General features: G+C 41.5%; 1 protein-coding gene across 1 annotated transcript; it reads right to left on the minus strand.

The window, feature by feature from the left end:
- Positions 1-1,851: 1,851 nt before the first annotated feature.
- On the minus strand, positions 1,852-20,418 carry LOC106047202 (myosin-1B-like). Its single transcript, XM_066980186.1, has 39 exons — positions 20,375-20,418; positions 19,218-19,445; positions 18,985-19,128; positions 18,736-18,892; positions 18,148-18,175; positions 17,946-18,057; positions 17,774-17,866; positions 17,588-17,651; positions 17,402-17,500; positions 17,190-17,293; positions 16,957-17,095; positions 14,685-14,803; positions 14,431-14,580; positions 13,987-14,157; positions 13,427-13,733; positions 13,008-13,081; positions 12,199-12,286; positions 11,986-12,103; positions 11,117-11,240; positions 10,895-11,031; positions 10,537-10,792; positions 9,331-9,573; positions 9,064-9,240; positions 8,839-8,984; positions 8,649-8,739; positions 8,172-8,561; positions 7,925-8,051; positions 7,183-7,301; positions 6,654-6,850; positions 6,026-6,209; positions 5,783-5,948; positions 5,489-5,613; positions 4,949-5,257; positions 4,647-4,850; positions 3,467-3,592; positions 3,198-3,368; positions 3,007-3,111; positions 2,641-2,736; positions 1,852-2,130 (listed from the first exon to the last, which is right to left on the minus strand). The coding sequence occupies exons 2-39, from the start codon at positions 19,419-19,421 to the stop codon at positions 1,978-1,980; spliced, it is 5,817 nt and encodes a 1,938-aa protein (XP_066836287.1). The 5' UTR covers positions 19,422-19,445; positions 20,375-20,418; the 3' UTR covers positions 1,852-1,977.
- Positions 20,419-22,047: the final 1,629 nt, after the last annotated feature.

Here is a 22,047-nt window from a genome sequence, read left to right on the forward strand (position 1 = left end):
AAGTCCCCCATCAGGATGAGAGCGCGCGAGTGCGATGCTTCTTGTAGTTGCAGCAAGAATGCCTCATCCACAGGCTCCCCTTGATTAGGTGGCCCGTGGTAGACCCCAACCACAAGCTGTCCTTTATTGGTGTGGTCCTTAACTCTCACCCATAAGCTCTCAACCTGTCCGTGGCTGTTTCTCAGAGGCATTTCTTCCCAATCAATTCCTTCCCTAGTGTAGAGGGCAACACCCCCTCCCTTCCTTCTCTGTCTATTCCTTCTGAAGTGTTTATAGCCATCTATTCCAAATTTCCAGTTATGTGATCCATCTCACCATGTTTTGGTGATAGCAATCAAGTCATATTTGTCTAATTATGCCATGGTTTAGGGCTAATAAACTGTTGTTAGGAAAATGGAAAAGCCTAGTATGCTGAGAATGGCAATAAACAGGCAAGATAGTCTGTGAACAGATGACGGGGAACTTAGGGTTATTAAGTGATGAGGGGAAGGAGGAGGCAGGAGAATTGGTGGGCCTGAGTAGGACAGGCAGAGCCACTGGTCCTGATGCTTGAAATGGGCCTATGGGCAGAGTAAAAGGTTGATTAATTTTGTTCACAGAGGATCTTGGCATAGTGCAACAGCCTTTTCCTCTTGTTATGAGGGTGAGGTATGCATCACCCCCCTCTCATTGCGATATTTCTTGAGGATTGCTGGAGGCTAACTTTTCTTACAGCATGGCACACCTGCCCACAGCACTGGCCTTAGCTTGTGAGTTGTGGAAAAAGGTGCAGACTTCTTCCATCCAGTGCTAAAGCTTTGCTTTAGGCATTTGAGGAAGAGAACTAAATTTTTAAAGAAACTGCCCAGACTGAAGATTTGCCTGCCATGGAATTGGTTGCATAGGCAAGAAGAAGATAGTGGACTTGCTTGGCATTCTCATTCAGAACATGTAATTCACTATGAAACGATGCTTGGTTTCTATAGAAGTCACTTTTTGCATATGTACATCAACAGATATAAAAGATCTCCATCCACTGTTGATATCTGCTACACCTCTCGCAGTCTAAACTTTTGTTTAAGTCCATGAATGGTTGTGCTAAAGATTTTCCTTACTGTGTAAAAACCTTAAATGAAACTTGGAGTAGATTCTGTGTATCCTTTCTCTTAATCTTAACTGAATGAGTTATCATCACTTAATATGAGATGATTATCTTGCACTCAGACATTTACTTCTAATACTGCTAATTAACAAAATAAACAGTAGATTGCAGTCTTCTTTTGTTTCACAGACTAGAAACTAGATAACTGTTTTTTAGAGAAACTGCAGGATTTTTTTTTCCAATACAGAATTACCCATCTGTATTCAAGTCCAGTGTTTCGTAAGTGTAGCAAACTTTCCAATACCATATTGACACCTTACAAAAACCTCTAATCATTCTACTTGAAAGTGATTTTCACTTCGACTTTGTCATATTTATCTATGATGCTATCTTTTTATATTACATTGTATCTCAAAAAAACAAACCAAACCAACCAAACAAACAAAAACACTCCATCACCTTTGTCTGTCTTGATAATATATGTTCAATTATGTTTCTCTTGTCCATAAAAGACACGGTTCTGTCTACACCTCAGAATCTGCAGCCCAGTTCTTTTTCTCTCCATGTTCTTTAAACTGTGGATTCTTTCTACTCTCCCCATCTGTGAAATGGCAATTGTTTTGTGCTAGTCATCATTATTCCCCACGCATTTTTAAAAATGTTAATGTAAAAATGTATTCTTGTGTAACATACTCTTAAATGTAAACATAAGCAGTATACATGCACTCTAAAAGTAATGAATACTGGAATAAATAATTACAACATGCTAATCACTGTTCATATGCAAAGGTTTCTACTGTCTTTATTACCTAGATATAAATGAAAATTACGTAAAAAAGCAACACAGAAGTTTACATTTTATGCATGCCTCAGGTCACTTTTTAGCCTTATGAGCCTTATTCCTCCTCTTCTGTCTTCTTATGAAACTCCCGGCTCTTTGCTCGGAGCTTGTTGACCTGCGATTCTGCAATGTCAGCCCGCTCCTCGGCTTCCTCCAGTTCGTGCTGGATCTTGCGGAATTTGGAGAGGTTGACATTGGACAGCTCCTCCTGTGCAGGGAGAGAGAGTCATGAAAACAACAGGCTTTTTGTGCTGTCAGGATACCCAATGAGGAAAATATTTCTAAGGCATTTAATATCTTAGAACTGGCCAAACAAAAATTCAAATGCAGCTACCAAACATAAGGAAAGAAGCTGTTAAGGGTGCTGTGTGTGCCAGAAGAGAAAAGGACATTAGGCTGTCAAAAAGGCCATGGCCAGTGTAGACAGAGCACAGTCCCAGCTGAGTCCATGGCAGAGATAAAGTTTGGCAGCTGCTTCTAATACCCTGGGTAAAAATGAAGAGATAGAGGGGGAGATTGAGGCTTAGAGCAAAACTAGAGATGAAGCAGTGTAGTCACTTCTAAATGTTCTTACTCTTGCATAACTAAATGTGTTGGTGTTGTGGGAGAAGAAACATCAAAAGAGTAAAAAATTTAAAAACTTAGACAGAAAGAAACACCAAAACTGAGTTCCGGCTTCACCAGAAAGAAGTTTGGCACTTTTCAGAATGATACTTACAGCCTCCTCAGCTTGCCTCTTGTAGGACTTCACTTTCATTTGCAGCTTGTCGACCAGATCCTGGAGCCTGAGAACATTCTTCCGGTCTTCCTCAGACTACAGACAATGTTAAACAACAGCAAGAAAATGGTAAATAATAGCAACGCTTCTTTTGCTATCTCCCTAAATTTCTTCTAGATGAAACAGAGAGAGTTACATGCCTTACAGAGCACCGCTGTTCGTTCGGACAGAGCTAAAAAACTTGCTGACTGTGTCAATGACTAACTGAGAAGGATGGAAAGAAAACCCTCATGAAAGCACTATGCCAACACATTGACCTCCAGAGAGAAGGGTGTGTAACCACAAAAAAACCCTCTTCTACCTTACCTGGTAGGTCAGCTCCTTCACCCTCCTCTCGTACTTGCGCACACCCTTCACAGCTTCAGCGCTGCGCTTCTGCTCAGCATCAACCTCCCCTTCCAGCTCCCGCACCTGCAATGAAAAATCTGTCTTTGGAGCTTCTTTGGTATTTCTCCAAGGGACGTGCTCACTTGTGCACAAATACCAGCCCCACGCACCCTGGCCTCCAGCTTCTGGATTTGCTTCTTGCCTCCCTTCAGGGCCAGCTGCTCAGCCTCATCCAGACGCAGCTGCAGGTCCTTCACTGTCTGGTCCAGGTTCTTCTTCATTCTTTCCAGGTGAGCACTGGTGTCCTGCTCCTTCTTCAGCTCTTCTGCCATCATGGCCGCCTGGAGAAGAAAGAATCAAAGGCGTTTTGCAGATGAAGACATTTTTTTGTGGGGGGGGATACATCCACCATCATCAGGGAAAGGAGCCCCCATCTCACATCTGTGATGGCCTTCTTGGCCTTCTCTTCAGCATTGCGGGCTTCCTGGATGGTGTCTTCCATTTCACCCTGAATTTGGGCAATGTCTGTTTCCAGCTTCTTCTTGGTGTTGATTAAGCTGGTGTTCTGTTTGAGAAAAAACATAGTGTTTTCTCCAGCAGCTTTAATATACCATCTCTGGCAATAAATAATTTCCCTACTTTTATTTAAAGTTCTGTTAACGTGTTATATGAAGAATATACGCTGCTGATTAACAGCTGCGGTAGAAGACTGCCAAAGAGTCATTGAGATACACTTGTTAAAAAATGAAAATAGATTTAATGATTATGTCAGTTCTCTAAGAAATGTTTTTTACATTTCCCTCTGAATTTGGGAAATAACTGTTTCCAGCTCCATCTTGGTGTTGATCAAGTTGGTGTGCTGCTGAAGAGCAAAAACATCACAATTTTTTTTCCATTGCCTTGTAATATCAAATCAAGAACACAGCAAAATATTCTTTTTTAATGTAAATTGTGCCATCAGGTCCCATGGAATTCTGTTCTAAAGGAGCTGTAGTGGTAGCTATTAGTTTGTTAGCAGTTTAGCTGTTTAAGTAGTGTTAGCTAGTTTCTTAGTGATGAGCTCCAATGTTTCAAGAATGTCCTCCAAAAAATTTCCACACAGTTTGTGAGTCAACACAGAAGGAATTTGTACTTGCAAAGAAAAACAACATAATCTTTCTTATCATTTTCAGTCTAGTGGCAGTTCCACAGAATACTTACACTAATTTTGCTAAAAGATGTTAAGGACAGTATCAGTGTATTCCTGTTTGAACATAATTCCTGTGATAAGCATAATCATCGACCTAAATGTGACTTTACAATCTCAGACGTAGGAAAGCTGTTGAACTTACAGAAGCAATAGGGCATGAACCTCCAATTCTCCTCTTAATTTATTACTTTTAAAATAATCTCTATTATAGTCTAATGAATTCCATCTTGTTTCTGAGGCTGAAAACTCACTTTTAGTATTTCTTATCCATACTGTGACCTTTGCAACATGTAACTTAGTAAATGCTCTTACACTTACTTATAACTACTAACTACACTTATAACTAAATGCTGTTACACTTCAGCTAGTCTCCAGGTACTTCCTTTGTATGGAGTAGAAATATAAATATTAAATATATTTATTCACTGACCTGGGTATGGAGGAGCTGCACACGCTCACTTGCATCCAGAAGCTCCTGTTCAGCCACTTTCCTTGACCGCTCCGTCTGCTCTAGGGCTGCCCGCAGCTCCTCAATCTCAGCCTGCAAGAGGTTTGCTCTGCGCTCCACCATGGCCACCTGCTCCTTCAGGTCCTCCTGTGTTCTGAGAGCATCATCCAAGTGTATCTGGGTATCCTGCAGTACAAGTGAAAGAAATTATAAGCAGACCATAGTCCTTTGGAACAGAAAATTTTAGCCAAGACTTGTCTATGAGCATCTTTAGTTCAATGGACCTTGAGCACGCCCTGTGTGTTTCTCAGATTCTTTTGTGCCTCTGCAGCCTGGCGGTTGGCATGGCTCAGCTGGATCTCCATTTCATTCAGGTCTCCCTCCATCTTCTTCTTCAGCCGCAGGGCTTCATTCCTGCTCCTGATCTCAGCATCCAGGGTGCTTTGCATGGACTCCACAATTCTGAGATGATTTCTCTTCAGCTGGTCAATTTCCTCATCTTTCTCTGCTATCTTCCTGTCAATCTCAGTCTTGACCTGGTTGAGCTCAAGTTGGAGACGTAGGATCTTCCCCTCTTCGTGTTCCAGTGAGGCCTGTACAAGAATAAACGAAGGCAATATCAGTTAATTATATAAAAGAATATATTAGCAAGTCTACATAAACTATTCTCTTGAAGAATTATATACAGCTTCATATCTCAAACTTCAGCAAAGGAAAATTAAGCGTGTGTGTCCTAAGGCTTTGATGATGTTAAATATAACATGCCTTCATTTCATAAATGTGATCTATTTTATATATAAACAATTAATAACAGTAGGATTTACCTCAGCTTCCTCCAGAGAGGCTTGGATTTCAGATTTCTCCTGCTCAATCTGCTTCTTGACTTTCTCCAGCTCATGAATTGCCTTTCCTCCCTCCGCAATCTGCTCCGTGAGGTCAGAAATCTCCTCTGTGGAAACAAAAGATGAACAGCATTTTCATACACAGGGCAAAAGGGGAAGCGCCCTGCCACACCGAGGCAACAGGCATCTTTGCAGACCTGGAGGCAAAAAAAAACTGTGGAAAGTCAGACATGATTGTGAGAAAGCTCTGCCAGGAGTAGAGGACCAGCAACTTACGCTGCAAGTTCTTGTTCTCACGCTTCAGCGTTTCCAGGTGGTCCAGGGACTCCTCATAGGCATTCTTCATCTTAAACAGTTCCGTGCTGAGAGAGCGAGACTCCTTCTGGGAAGCTTCCAGCTCAGCCTGTGTTTCCTCGTACTTCTGCTTCCACTCTGCCAGGATCTGAGGAGCAACAAGGCGTGAGTGGCAATTGTGGTGAGATGCTCTGCCCAGGATCCACACACTGGAGGTCAAAATACCTTGTCAAAGTTCTTCTGCTTCTTGTCCAGAGCTGCACAGGCAGCATTTGATCGCTCCACATCAATCATCAGGTCTTCCACCTCGTTCTGCAGCCTCTGCTTTGTCTTTTCCAGGGAAGCACATTTGGCGTTGACAGCTTCAACGTGTTCCTCTGCATCCTGCAGGCGCTGTGCTAGTTTCTTCCTGGGAGGTGGTAAGCACAGTTCCCAGTGAGAAAGCAAGTTCTCAGTCAAAAAAAAAAAACATACAGCCTGTGTGTGGTTTTTTTTTTTTTTTTACAGGAGAGCACACTTGGCCACTTTGTACTGTGTGACCCCCATTTACACAGAGTGTAAGACCTCTTCTAGAGAGTCATAGTATTTCTGTGTTTGAATGCTGGGCCCTAGCAAGTCACTCTCTGCTGTTCACTCTGGTATTCACTCTAGCACTGGTCACTCTTCTGTTCTGCGTCTGAAGAGCTTTGGTGCTTCTGCTTTTCTCAGTGCATATTCTCTCTTGGTTATATTTTCCCTCTTCCTGCCACCCCACCCCAAAGTGCAGCATTGGATTCTTCCTGACACTATTATAGTGGTCTCCTGAAATTTCCATTGTTACTTTCTCTCAGCCTTCCGCACTTTCCCCACGCACTTGGCCTCCTCCAGCTCCTCCGTGCGCTGAATAGCGTCTGTCTCATATTTGGTTCTCCACTGGGCCACTTCGCTGTTGGCTTTGGACAGGGCACGCTGCAGCTCTCCCTTGGCTTCCTGCTCCTCCTCATATTGTTCCCGGAGCAAGTCACAGTCGTGGCGAGCAGACTGCAAGGCGTGGGCCAAGGCGTTCTTGGCCTGGGGGAAAAATAGTTGTGGGACAAAGAATAGAAATCTCCTGGGAAATGTGGAAATGTCCTGACTGAAATGTTATTGGACACTGGATTATTCTCCCATGAGAATGATGGCAATGTATTGAATGAGGATGGGAGAGCTGGGAATTTGCAAAATGGAAGTCTAATGGATAGATGGTAGGTGTCAGGGAGCAAAGGTAAGTTGCACTGAATGAACTAAGTGCTTGTGTTTTTTTCCCTCTCAGCATGGTGTCTCTGTAATCTCATATGTGTCTGAAGCACATTTTGGTGAGGAAAAATCCAGTGGACAAGACAGAATTTGGAAAGCCTCCTCACCTTTATCTCTTCTTCTAAGTGCCTCTTGAGTTCCTCAATCTGTTGGGTGAACGCCTGCTTGCCTCTTGATAGCTGAGAAATCAGAGCATCTTTCTCCTCCACCTGGCGTGAATATTCACCTGGGGAAGTTTGCAGATACATAGGCCTTTCATTCTCATTGCTGGCAGTGTTGTGCATAGTTAGGGCTTTAAGACAGTGTGTTTAGCAGAGCTTACTAAAAATGCATATGATCTTATTACATACATTTCTCCTTACAGGAGACACAACTGTTTTGGACAGGCCATGTGCCCAGAAGGGTAATCTATACACTAGCTGAATCACAGAACCACAGAACTGTTAAGGTTTTAAGGAACCTCTGGAGGTCATCTGGTCCACCCCCCCCCCCCCCCCCCCCCCCCCCCCCCGCTATAGCAGGGATACCTAGAGAGGGTTGCCCAGGACCCATCTAGATAGCTTTTAAAATCTCCAAGGCAGGAGACTATACAACCTGTCTGTGGAACCGTGGTGGCTCTATCACCTGCACAGTAAATAAGTGTTCGTTGATGTTTAGATGAAACCTCTTGTATTCCACTTTTTGCCCATTGTGTATTGTCCCGACACTGGGCACCACTGAAAAGAGCCTGTCTCTGTCCTCCATTCAGGTATTTATAGACATTGATGAGATCCACTCTGATTTCCTTGTCCAGGAAGTCCCAATTCTGTGACACTGTCCGTTTTCACATTAGAGATATGAAAGTCTCACCTGATTCTGTCTGCAGACGAGCTCTTTGAGCATTGAGGTCATTGACCATGCGTTGATGCTCCTCTTCTTTTGTCTTAATCTCACTCAGCTGGTCTTCCAGTGCACGGCACATCTTCTCTAGATTTGTCTATGTGTCAACATACAGAATGGGAGGAATAAGCAGTTCACACTCTCAATAAAACTGATAGGTGAAGGTGAATTCTGTAGAATTTCAATTGGGCAAAGATCCCATAAAGTATTTCTGTACCTTAGCTTTGGAGACAGACTCCATGTTACTGGCCAAGTCATCTATCTCCATCTTCAGCTCACTCTTCTCCTTCTCCAGCTTCTGCTTGACTCGTTGCAGGTTGTCGATCTGCTCCCCAAGCTCAGCTGTGCTGTCTGCGTGCTTCTTCCGCAGGGCGGCAGCTGTGGCTTCGTGCTGCAGCGTGGCCTCTTCAAGGTCGCGGCGCATCTTCTGAAATTCTGCCTCACGCTTCTTGTTCATCTCAATCTGAGCTGCCGTAGCCCCCCCTGCTTCTTCCAGGCGCTCGCTGATCTCCTCCAGCTCCCTGGAGAGGTCAGCACGGTGCTTCTCTGCTTTTGCCCGAGAGGTTCGCTCTGCCTCAATTTCCTCCTCCAGTTCCTCGATACGGGCCTGGGGAAAATGCGAGACCCTTCACACCCATGCCCTCCTTGTACTGATGTCCTTCTGAAGGGCGGAAGGGAAGGACCAGAGACTTGCCTGCAGCTCCTTGATCTTCTTCTGTAATTGCATGCCCAGGGCTTGCTCATCCTCAGTTTTACTCTGGATCTGGCTGATTTCAAAGTCTTTCCTTTGCACAAAGCATACAGAATCACAGTGTTAACACCTGAATAAAACTACCTAATAAATGCACCTGACCCACACTCAGGTGTCCCACAACCACACTTACTTTTTCAGTTTCTCATCCAGCTGCTGCTTATCATTTTCCAAATCCATTATGGTATCTTGGGACAGCTTCAGGTCTCCCTCAAGTTTCCTCTTAGCCCTTTCAAGGTCCATGCGCAGTTTCTTCTCTTGCTCCAGGGACCCTTCCAGCTGAACACAACAACACCATCAATGCCAGGCAGGTCGAACTCCATACCAGTCCTGTCTTGCTGGAGGCACGTGTGCTTACATCATCCACTTGCTGCTCCAGCTTGGTTTTTGCTTTGGTCAATGTATTGACTTTGTCCTCTTCGGCCTGCAGGTCGTCCAGTGTCTGCTGGTGGGCTTCTTGGAGGGCTTTCTTCTCTTTTGTCAGCTTGGCAATGGTCTCATCCAGGGATGCCATCTCCTCTGTGAGATTTTTCACCTTTGATGAGAAGGGAGCAAGTGTAATTAAAACGAGTAGGTACAAGACTCCCATAATAGCACAGTGTGAGTGACGTCTTCTGCCTCATACCTTGTTTTCGGTGGCATGTTTTTCCTTTTCAACCTTGGCCAATGTTAACTCCAGGTCATCAATGTCTTTCTTCAGCTCTGAACATTCATCCTCCAGTTTCCTCTTCTTGGCTGTCAGCTCAGCATTAATTTCTTCCTCATCCTCGGCCCTTTCTGTCACCTCCTTAATTTTGGCTTCCAGCTGGATTTTAGTTTTGATGAGCTGATCACATCTTTCTTCAGCATCAGCTAAAGCATCAGCTTCCTGATGGGGAGAAAAATAGTCATGTTTTCTAGTCTCACTTTAGGAAACTTGGAATAGGAAAAGGGTATTTCATACAGAAAACAAACAAACAAACAAACAAACAAGCATGGAATTATGATTTTATCTTGTGGGAAATGATTTTTGCACTGCCTGTTTTGTCTTTTTTTTTTTTTTTGTCTCATCTTTTAAGTGTTCTTATCAGCTATTCTCTTGCTTTATTTATAATGAAAGTGTATAATATATGTAAAATGTATTTTTTTAACTGAGGATTTTGATGGATTTGCTTGAAAGTTAATAACTGAATTGTGCACAGATCTTTTTGTTTTATCTCTGTAAGAGCTTTTTTTGGCATAACTAATTTAGAATTTGTTAAATCAGTACATAATCTAATTGCAATTGGTAGTGTCGATTTGACAGTATTTTAAAGCGGTAAAGTAGACACTTAGAGGCATTTGAGGATTGCCAAAATATTCTCAAAACTTTTGATGTTCCAAAGGGTTTTGTAGACCTACATAGGGTTGGCAGTTGCGTTTGGTTGTAGAGGGCATTTTTGTCTTCCTGGAGTAGTATCTGCAGGATTACAGGTGAGATACCATATATGATAAGAAATATCAGAAGGCCCTTTTGTTTAGGCAACTGTTTAAAGACAGAATGTGTAGTCAACTGGGTCACTCTCTTGACTCCATAAACTCTATATACCAAATCTCTAGTGACTACACTTGGGCCACATACAGTGAGCTTACATGGAGTCGCATACCTGTGACTTCTGGGACTTAGAAAATCTTCCCAAGCTGGAACACCAACATTACAATGGTGACATTGAGGTGTCTCAATATTACCTTTAGTGATACAAGTTAGAATATTTTGTAAAGCAGTTTTGTGTGCAGCTTGAGAGTTCTGTACTATGCAAAAGCATAGACCTTGCTTATTTTCCCCTGGTATAAATATATTAATAGTACTCACCGCCTGTACTTGGAGCTGCAGATCATTTTTCTCTTGAAGCAGAGACACCATTTTCTCCTCCAGCTCCTTTCTCTTTGCCTCAGACTTTGCAAGCTCTTCCTTGGTTTTCTCAAACTCTTCCTTCATGTTGGCCATCTCCTTCTCAGATTCTGCACTCTTCAGCAAGGGCTTGATCTTGAAGAACAGCTTCATCCAGGGCCAGTGCTTGACATTCATGAATGCACGAACGTTGTACTGGATGCAGAAGATGGACTCCCTGAAGCATAATTAAATTATACATTGATTATTTTCAGTGTGATGAATGGTGACGCTTCCCCCCACAGGACAGTGACTTGAACTGAAAATGAGCAATGTCTACCTCCTCTCCACCATTCTCTGGTACTCCACTCTCATCAGGAAGCCCCTGCACCTGGCCTGTGTGCGAGTGATGAGCTGTGCCAGCTTCTCATCCCTCATCTCCTCCAGGAGCCCCAGCAGCCCAGCTTTGAAAAACACCTTGAGAAAGGGAATGTTGCAACACATCACTGCCAGGTAGAACAAAGCACAGGCATATAGCGATTGAGTCAGGAAGAGTTTGTACCTTGGTGTGACCAAATTTGTACTGGGTGTGATCCACATCAATTGACCCCAGAAGCTTCTCAGAAGCCTTTTTGCTATCAATGAACTGTCCCTCTGGGATAGCACTGGCATTAAGCACCTTGTACCTATTGAATGAAAGGAAATATGAATTAATGCAATCTCAAGTCATAAGGTTAGACTCTTTATTGAAATTAACAGTATTCTGTGCAGCAGAAGGAGGCTGTGGAAGTTGGTATTCCATACCTTGTTTAGAGATGACATTTGTAATCAAGTCAATAATCCGAGGACAAAACTAAGGAGAATTTTACAGTCTTTAGTTGAAAATGGGATGCTGATTGCTAGCTATTTCATTGTTTTGTTTTTTTTTTTTTTGTTTGTTTTGTTTTTTCTTAAACTGTGCTGTTGTTCTTGAATAGAAAATTTCTAGACAGGAACGTTGCTACCATGTGCGTAGGAAGAAATCATCTTCCGCTGAAAGTAGCAGCTGATATGATGTTTAAAGCACTCTACCCAAGTTTGTAATTTTTGTATGAGAATTTGTTGTATCTATATATCAATCTTCATTTTCTAATCTTGTAAGCACAGGTTTGTGTAGCTCTAGCTTGCTTTCATAATCAGAAACTTTGGCAAAGCTCGGTTGTGTTATGAGCAAAAATCAATAAGGACACCTGAGGAGCCCTTCATTTCCCAACATTTTCTCCCGTGCCACACATGCTTTTGGCTATATATTCCAGCAACTTTGCCTTTCTTTCAGTTTTAGATAGTTATGAAATCCAAAAATAGCCATGTTAATAATAACCATGTTAAAGTAGTTAACGTAAGCAGCTTATGCAGTAAAGATGAAGCAGAGAGAGAAGAAAGGAATCTGACCTCTGTTTGAAGTCTGCATAGAGGATTCTGCTGGGGAATCCCTTCCTGCAAATTCTGATCCCTTCCAGAACACCATTACAGCGCAGCTGGTGTAGCACCAGTTCATGTTCCATGGCACCTAAGCAATTGAGACAATTATTTGACATTTCATTATAAAGCATAGAGTGTAACGGTTGCATCACAGTCAGATTTCTCTCTACTTGAGGTTCTTACCAGGTGTTTTTGTTTCATTGGGGATGATACAGCGCACAAAATGGGGATGAGTGCTCCGTAGATTGGTCATCAGCTTGTTTAGGTTCTCCTGTAGAATTATGTGCAAATGTTTTTCATTAACAAATGTTGCCTCTTCAGTTATTACTGTCAGATATGATAATTGTTGGAAAGGAATAATGGATCTATTATTTGCACCTAGAGCCATGCTACTTTGCATTTTTGTCTACATTTTAGTCTTGAGGTCCTGGTTTGGAGTAGTGGCAAAGCTGTTCAGAGATACATCTCTTTCACACAATGTGAAAAACTGTTCAGGATACCAGATAGTAGCTAGTGCTCGAACAAGAGTGCCTTATGCTCTGTTCATTGGTGGAGTGGAAGCTGGCCTTGGCATTTCCCTGTTGCCTTGTCTTCCTATGTATATTCATATGCAAACTTATGTGCAGATCCAGATTATAGATACCTCAGGGAGGCAGATACATCCACCATTGTCCTCCCAAGACAGAGGAGAGGGGGAGGATCTTGGTCCTACTAACTGATATACTCGCAAGTAAATGAAACTGTAGCCTGACCTAAGTACTTTTTCCAACATTCATAGAAAGACAAAATAGATGTGTATCTTTCCCCTGGCCTCAGCTGATTTGATGCTAGCTCTTTTATGAATAACTTAGAAGATGTTTTTGACACAAAGAAAAACGTTAACAGGTACAGTAAAATGGCCTTCTTGGATTTACTGTGAGGGGTCAGAATCTTCAAGGAAAAAAAGGAAAAAGGAGAAAAAAATAAAGAGAGACAATTACTTCTGTACTTACTCTGAAAAGAGCTGATACAGTCTGGAAAGAAGAACCCTTCTTCTTGCCTCCCTTCTTGCCACCACCACTGCTCTCTGAAGAATAGCAAAAAAAGATGGTATTACAACTTTGAGTTGTAGAATTTTTCTCTATGAGACTGCAAGAATGTTGGTCATAAGTATCAATCAGGCTAAAAAGGAAACTAGTATGCAGTGGGAAATAAGACAACATTCAGTCTAAAGGAGTAGAGAATCAAAATAAGGTGCTCACTGGAGTCTGCGGGATTAACATGGCAGAGCGGAGGCCTGACATATGTTTGATCTTTTCCTTTCTTAATAAATTAAAGCCATGGAAGACTCCGCACAAAATGCAGTTCCTGGAGTGCATTTTACATTTATTCTTCTGGAGGAGTCATTAAAAAAAACAATCAAAAAACTAACCTGCCTCTCCACCAGCAGAGGCAAAAAGTAAGGCCAGTGTCTTCAGGGATGATTTCTGGTACAGCCCCACAACAGTTTCATTCAGGGGATCCTTGTTCTTGTCAAGCCAGCCAGTGATGTTGTAGTCCACTGTGCCAGCATAGTGCACCAGGGAGAAGTGGGCCTCAGCTTTGCCTTTGGCAGGCTTGGGCTTCTGGAAATTATTGGACTTGCCCAGATGCTGGTCATAGAGCTTGTTCTTGAAAGAGGTGTCAGTTGCCTTGGGGAACATGCACTCCTCTTCCAGGATAGAAAAGATGCCCATGGGCTGGAAGATGCAGAAGGAAGACATGAAAAGGCAGAAAGAATCACAGATAAAGAAGTATCTTCCCGAGTGGGAGGATGTTAAAACTCCCACGCACTTTTAAAGTGGAATTTTTATTCTACACAGCAGAGCAAGCTATGGAAGAATATAAAACTGTGTATTTACAATATCACATTTACCCTTTCAATTTAAATTTGTATATATATTAAATTGATGCATTTCTGAAAACATAAGGCATTGTGAGTTACAAAGATACCTTCTCAATGAGTTCAATGCAGGCAGCCAGGTCCATCCCAAAGTCAATGAACTCCCATTCAATTCCTTCCTTCTTGTACTCCTCCTGCTCCAGCACGAACATGTGGTGGTTGAAGAACTGCTGCAGTTTCTCATTGGTGAAATTGATGCACAGCTGCTCCAGGCTGTTGAACTGCAGAATAGAGACATAGATTATTATTTATGTAAATTCAGAAAGGTAGGGATAAAGAACTTTTTAAGCGAATTTTCTGCCTTTATGAATTTCAATTGGCATATGTGCAGCAAAAAACTATTCTCAGTGAAAAGCTTGTAGCAATCATGATGCTTTAGATGCAATCTGAATGTATCAAACCCATTTCTGTAAAAAGAAAGGCATAATTTCTTCTTAAATTCTTCAGCAAACAGAGTTACTTCTAAAATTATGTTAATAAAAAACTGCTCTTACATCAAAGATCTCAAAGCCAGCAATGTCCAGGACACCAATGAAGTACTGTCTGGGTTGCTTCGTATCCAGCTGTTGGTTGATGCGAACAACCATCCATAAGAACATCTTCTCAAAGACAGCCTTTGCCAAAGCACCTACTGAATTGTATACCTAAATCAAAACCAGAAAGTATGCAGTTATCATGTGGAGCAAAAATGGAAGTCCAGTGTCTTTGTTATCAAAACGCTTCTTGCCAGACACCAAATTTTTCTTACCTGCTGCACAGTTTGACCCTTGGTTACATATTCATTCCCAACCTTGACTCGGGGGTAGCACAGGGCCTTGAGCAGGTCTGCTGAGTTCAGACCCATCAGGTAGGCAGCCTTGTCAGCAACTATACAAACACACAGCGGCAGTGTGTATTAGCTTACCAGCAGGTCTATCTCGTAGAAATTCAGAATGGCTTCTGCAGAAATTATAAATACTCTAAGACACATACATAAAGATACAGAACCTTCTCTTGATTTGATAGGAGATATTGATATGTCTCTTGATAGGAGACACTACTGTGTTTGTTGTTGTTTTAAAGACAAAACAACAACAACAAAACAACTAGTAGTGAAAGGCAGTTGTAGTCAAGATAAGAAGGCCAATTAAGACAAAAATGTAACATATTTGTATTTCGTCATAAGCAGCATTCCCCAGAAGCTGTGGAGCATTTGCGTTGGGTATATTTTCTTCACCATCGGCTTATTTTGAATTTTATTGAATGAAAATTTAATTTAGAGGCATTTAGGTAGACAAAACTAAAGAAATGTTTTAAAAGAGAAAAGGGAAAACTAAGTCTGGGATGATAGTGAGCTTGTAGACAATCACAGATGTTCTCAGAACCAGACAGTGCAATCTCTTTCAGTGACTGCTGATAAAGCAACCTTAAAAACATAATACTCAAGAGACGACAATGCTTAGGTGTCAATTATGCCTTAAAGAACCTACACCTGAAATGAATACCAGTTTTTAGAAGTGCATGCTCAAGCAGAATTCAAAAGGTTTGTCATTTTACTTTCTACTATTACCTGTAACAATGAATTTAGATGCGGACCCTGTTAACAGGCATGGCATGCAAAACGCTTTGCCCAAGAATGCCTATATATATCATGTGAAAACATAGGAAAAAAACACAGCAGATTGCTGCATTAATATTTGAAATGTCCAAACATCCTTAAATTGCATCAATAGATATTCAGGTTAGAAACAGAAAAGAAAATCCAATGAGTAAAGATAGCGTAATACTGGAATAAATTGCTTGTTTTCCTTGGTGCCTTCAAAAGAATGCAAAGTAGGAAGAAATGCACACTAAATGAAGTAAACAGAGGGCAGAGAAGATAAACTGCCACAGTCTTCTCCTAGGTTTAAGAGCAAGCAGAACTGGCACAATAATAGATGATTTTGCCACACTGAGAAATTTGTTCACAGGTTCAGAGTAATGGTCAAACTTTACGTTGACCTGAGACTCGGAAACAAAACTGATTTCAATGGAATTGGTGTTGCATACACGGCTCCAAATGCTTCCAAGATTTGGTCAGCAAAATACCACACCTGACATCACTTAAGCAGATGGAAGTGCTATATTGTACTATGAATATTCATCATTATCAGATTCATTGCTATTGTATCCCATGCATTTTCACTTAACGCCTTAACCTTCCTAAAAAGCAAATGAAAACAAAACAAGAACCTCCCCCTGACAATAAGACACATTCGTAATATACAAAAATAACTCTGGTTTCATGAAAATACTTCCATGACCTTGTAAAGGAATATACCTTTGAACAATTCTAGGCAAAGCAAACACAGCAGACATATGTTAGCTGCCTATTTTTCAAACGGAAGTCCTGGAAACATGCTGAAACTCTACAGAAAATGTAGAACGTAAGAGCCATAGCTGCAGTATTAACTGATGTTCCTTTTTAACCTTCTACGCAAAATAGAATAGCACAATGCTCTCACTTCAGGCACTAGGAGTTGCTTGCAAGAATACTGGCTTTGGGGTAGAACAGCTTCAGGATTTTGGCTTAGTTTTACCTGGAATCAATAGCTTTAGGAGGTGACGACAGCAGATGATAAATGACTGTTTTCTCCCTGGGTACTTAAACTTAAGTCAGTGAGCACAGTGGCTCTTGGTTATGAGCCACATCTGGGAAGCTGCCATTCAGTAGAGCAGCAAAGCCCAACTTTCTTCTGCCTGACTACTACTCTGTCAGCAGATGGAAGTGTGGTTTGGGATTTACTGATCCTTATACTTTGCATAGTCCAAAGAAACCTACATCTTTTGCTCAGTTGTGTTCTTCCAGGGAAGACCTCTTGTTAGGACACACTGATGTGCTGCAATACTAGCATTGGGGGAAAAATGCAGATGGAGTCCATGATTCTGACTGATTCTGATTCTGAATCATGGATTCACGAAATGAATCATGACCCTGAGTCACGGACCCTGAACCCTTCCTGTAGTAGTGAGTGTTTCAGTATTTACTGTAGTAATAATACCTTCGGTGCCGTCTGGCTCTGCCTGCTCTTCACGCTGTTTCTGCTTAAACTTCAGGTTCCCGTAGTGCATGACAGCCCCCGTCAACTTGTAAATGGCTGTTTTTTCATCAGGAGTGAAGCCCAGGATGTCAATGGCACTCTAACGAAGGAATAATTAAAGAATACGTAAAAGCAAGGACCATGCCTATCTATAGATCAGAGTCCACCTAAGAAACCTTCTGTGCATTGCTTACGTCTGTGGCCATCAGCTCTTCCTGGTCATTAATGCTGGCAACCGTGATCTCCCCTTGACTCACATACTGGTAGTCATATGGGTTGGTGGTGATCAGTAGCATCTCTGAGAAGAAGGACAAAACATATACAGATCAAAAGACTATTGGCATGGAAAGGAATGAAAAATGTTGCTCAGTGAACTGTGTCTGGAGAAGTTACTGGTATTTCCTACCAATTAGCTCTGGCTTCTTGTTGGACATGATCTGATAAAATATGTGGTAGCTTCTTTCAGCCTTGAGCTGGAAAGTGACCCTGGACTTCTCCAGCAGATCTGGGAAGGACGGTAGGAGAGAGTTAGCACAGGAACTGAGGATCAAAGTCAGAAGGAATGTGGTCAGACCTGGAGGCCTGGTCTTACATGTTTCAATGTCAGCAGAAGCCAGTTTTCCCGTGGCACCAAAATGGATTCTGATAAATTTACCCTGAAATTTAAAATAATAATAATAATAATAATAATAAAAGATCTAGATCCACCTCACCAACTCTGACTGCATTGTGTTGATAAGAATAAAGTCATCTTTTCTTACGCCAGGCGACAACTTACAAAGCGTGAGGAATTGTCATTCCTCACAGTCTTGGCATTACCAAAAGCCTCCAACAGGGGATTGGCACTGATGATTTGATCCTCAAGTGTCCCCTAAAATAGAAATCTCAATGTCATGTTATAGGTCAGAAATCAATCAGACACTTGCAGGGTCCTACTTCTAGGAGCCCACCTGCATCTTGCCAGACTGCTCCTCCTTCTTCTTATCCCCACTAGCTGCAATTGTTGCAAAGTACTGGATGACACGCTTTGTGTTCACAGTCTTCCCTGCACCGGATTCTCCGCTGTCAAATCAAACATGGAACCAGAGAGTGTGTGGTTCCTGGGCATGGGGCAGCCCCTCAGGGACTTGAGTAGGGAGTGAGTGTACTTACGTGATCAGGATTGACTGATTCTCACGGTCTGCAAAAAAGGCAGAATGAAAGTTTTAGCCATTGTCCTGAATAGCACTGACCTGACTGAAAAGTAAAGCTGTAAATGTAAGCTGGGGCTTCTTTGGAAAGTCTAAGCACTGACTCCTAGAAGACAGTACTGGATTTCCTTCCACATCCCTCAGTAGTAAGTATAAGCTCTGCTGGACCCACGCAACTGTCAGAGGCACATGGTCCTCGGACAAACTGTGTATGCACTTGCCCTTCACACAGTTCTCATCAAGGAATCGAATCAAACTGCCTACCTGTGATTAGGTAAAGGACTGCATGGAATAATAATATTTTCTATTCCCTCAATGTAAAAAAGTAGCAAACAGTGAGTCCAGTGTTTCTTTCTGCGATGGGAGAGTGTGGAATTTGGTACAATAATACACAGTGCTGAATCTATGCATGCTTCTGGTACAGTTTGGCTTGCAATTGTCAATTTCTCTCACTCAGCTCCATGGTGTTTGAAGCTGTCTTGTCACATGCTCCAGTAAGAGCCGTGAGGCTTTTTGGTTTAGATTGCTTTGAATGAGATCAAGCACTCACCAGTCAGCATGAACTGATAGGCGTTGTCAGAGATGGAGAAGATGTGTGGAGGGGCCTCCTGGCGCTTTTTGCCTCGGTAGGCCAACACCACCTCCGGGTTGTACACCGGCAGCCACTTGTAGGGGTTGACGGTGACACAGAAGAGACCCGAGTAGGTCTGCGAGGAAGGGAGACAGCACGTTGACTTCTGCTCAGCCTGGCACAGCAGGCCTTCCAGCTACCCAAAGGAAGACAGCTGCTGGTACTTACGTAGATCATCCAGGCTGCATAACGCTCTTTGAGGTTGTACAGCACAGCGGGTTCGTGGAGGTGGGTCATCATGGCCATGTCCTCGATTTTATCATACTTGGGAGGGTTCATGGAGAAGACCTGATCATCCTTCACGGTCAGAGTCTGCCAAAGAAAAGAAAGAACCGTATTTGTCATCTAAGAGTCTAGCGTAAGATTAAATTGTATTCTTAAGCCTTGATTTTTTTACTCACTTCTCCTGCTTCAGTCTTGACAGTGACCTTTCCTGCTTCTTTGCTCTGGATTGTGCTTTTCACATAGGATTCTTTAGCATGCACCACAAAGACTGATGTCTTGGCATCAAAGGGCTTGTTCTGGGCCTCAATTCTCTCTTTTTCTGACTTTCGGAGGTAGGGAGCTGCCTCCCCAAAGATGGCCATCTCAGAGTCTGATGACATGGCTGCAGTTTATTCAGCAAGGGGCTAAATGGAACAAATGTACTCAAGTCTGAATGAAGGAAGTTATGCCTTTGTACCACACACATGACTTTGTAGTGTTCTACTGTGACTGTTCTTAAGATTTCTCTCTCTGTAAAATCTGTTGTCCCCTAGATATCCTTTCATTTATTTAGATCTTAAGCATGACAGGGGTCTTTGAGTTAGACTATTTTTACTTTCATTCCCTTTTTCAGTTTACATTTTCTGTTCTTTAGATTTAGATTCTTTAGTAGTCTTTCAGTATCCTACAGTGAAAAAAAATTGTATCTATTGTCACAGTAAACATACTTTATATCTAGCAACAAAGATACCAATGGAAGTTATCTTACTAAAATTATGAAGGCACAATTACATTCTGTATTTCTTCCATATTTTAGACTATGTAATTTATTTTGACTATAGAAGTGGAGCAGCATAGTAAAATTGATCTGTAGTAAGGAGAAGCGGAAGTGTGAATTGTCTGTTCTTTAGCAACACATTTTCCTGAGCTAGAAATTGGAGTTCTAACATCTCCAGTGGTTCTGTCTTCTCCAGTTCAAGCTGATCTGTTAAGGGTGAGCTGTACCAAAATAAGAAAACTTCTCAATAAAAAACACTGAGAGGGTTTTGACAAAGTCTGAACTGTATAAGTTCAGTTAATTCATCTTCTTTTTCATTAATTTCTATTTACAGTCAATTTCCTATTAAATTTTCTGTATAGTAAGAGTTTATTTATTTATCAGCAGGTATCAAACAAATGTGTGAAGCAGTGTTATGAAGGCAAATTTGCTGTTTTATTTGTTTTGCACAACCCAAGTAGGAATGCACAGCATTAATATGCACAGTTGTATGGGATTATAGGAAGTGCACATACAGTTGCATAAAACCCATCTTGGAGGGTCTATTCCTATGGAATAGGTAAATTAAAGTCTTACCTTTTTTAATACCAGCTGGCTTGCAGGCTGGAGGCTGGTGAATACTGATGAATAGAAAAGACAAGTTCCTTATTATTATTGCACAGAATGTCAAGGATAAACCATAGGGTGAAAATATGCAAGTGGCTTGAAAGCAGAAAAAAAAATCTCAATTGATACAGAGAGTCCTTTGAGGAAAGCAGTTCCACAGGCAGCAGGAATTCAACGGGATTCTGCCAGCACTCAGAAAACTATATTCTTACCTTGAAGATTTCTGTGAAGACAGAAAAGACTTATCCTACCAGTGCTTTTATAGGTTCTGATCTGTACATACAACTCCCTTCTCCTCTTTCTTAGGTATAAAAATTTTTGGCAAAGCACCCTTTGGCAAACTTGACTGAGTACATGATTCCCATTCATGCTCATCATGGATATATTTAGAAATATCTGAAGTCTTACTTGCTACATGAATAAATCTCCTATAAATATTTTGACTAGGAATCTGAAAGGAGGAAATGCTGTCCAGCAAATAGAGCAGGACACTGAGACTTGGAATTATTGGCTTCTGTTCTCCTGACTCCTGGATTGTTGTCTGACATACAAGATTTGTGTTCCTCACAACTCAGCAGTAGTGAGATGGATAGATATTGCAAAGACCTTTGGAGAGTTTCTATTCTGAGATATTTCTGCAAATAAAGAATAGGAACATCTAGAATAACTTAATTGAAAAAGCTTGGGCAACCACATCATGTTAATGTTACTGCAAATATTTACACCTTCTCAGTGTTTTTCTTCTGGGATTTTGCTGGTCAATTTCAAAAGATCAGAGAAGGGTCTTTATAACCCTTAATCCATACATTTATACCACCTTTTACATTCTCTGAATTATTTCACATTGGCTATGGCTGGAAATCAGATTTCAAAGGTATTGTCTTGCTGTTCTCCATACGTGGCTGTGCTAGTTCCCTCACACATGTTCATCAGGGGTTTCAGTCAGGTCAAATTAACAGTGATTATCAGCTTTTTTTTTTTTTTTTTTTTTCTTTTAGATTTATTGGCAGTGGATATAGGCATGGTGTTTTTGATTCCCATAGCAAGCAGTGCAAATTCTAGGTAGTCTAGGTAGATTTATTCTGCCAGATACTTCATTCAACATAAAGTAATAACAAAACTAACCTAACTGTTAGCCATAACATACAGTTTTAGATCATGGAGGATGTTTTTCTTAATTTTAGAATGCCTTGTCATTTCAAAAACAAAAACAAGAAATAATAATTATTTTGAACAAAATTCACTAAGGTTTTGGATGCTGTATATGGAGGAAGAAGAGCCCTTGGCATGTTCCAATACCTCAGTGACAGTGCATTGTGTCTTAAGAAAGTTTATCCGTCCACAAATAAGTTTTGTTGTTCAAATAGCTATTAGAATAAGCACGGTAGTTCTCAGTGAAGGGGAAAATTAAGTAAACTTGGGAAGAGATGCATTGAATAATGAAAAACCACTTACATGGCTTTTTGAAATTTGTTTGACATTTTATGTACCATGGTGTGTCCATATTCTCTGGCGCTACAGATAGGCAATAGAAAGAACAAATGTATATGGGAAGGGATTAAGGGAAAAAGACACAAGTAGAATAGTGTAGCTGTTCTATACAATAAAAGTTTGAGGTTTCTGTGTATACCTTCTGTGACCTA

This window comes from Anser cygnoides, chromosome 19 (assembly GCF_040182565.1).
Source record: "Anser cygnoides isolate HZ-2024a breed goose chromosome 19, Taihu_goose_T2T_genome, whole genome shotgun sequence".
NCBI lineage: Eukaryota > Metazoa > Chordata > Aves > Anseriformes > Anatidae > Anser > Anser cygnoides.

Bases quoted from the DNA above. Each gene is read 5' to 3' on its own strand.
- LOC106047202 (XM_066980186.1), bottom strand. From the start codon at position 19,421: ATGTCATCAGACTCTGAGATGGCCATCTTTGGGGAGGCAGCTCCCTAC. The intron at 17,652-17,773 runs GTAAGTTGTCGC...TTTAAATTTCAG, and splicing joins ATGACAATTCCTCACGCTTT to GGTAAATTTATCAGAATCCA. The intron at 5,614-5,782 runs GTAAGTTGCTGG...TTGTTTCCACAG, and splicing joins TGAGAACAAGAACTTGCAGC to AGGAGATTTCTGACCTCACG.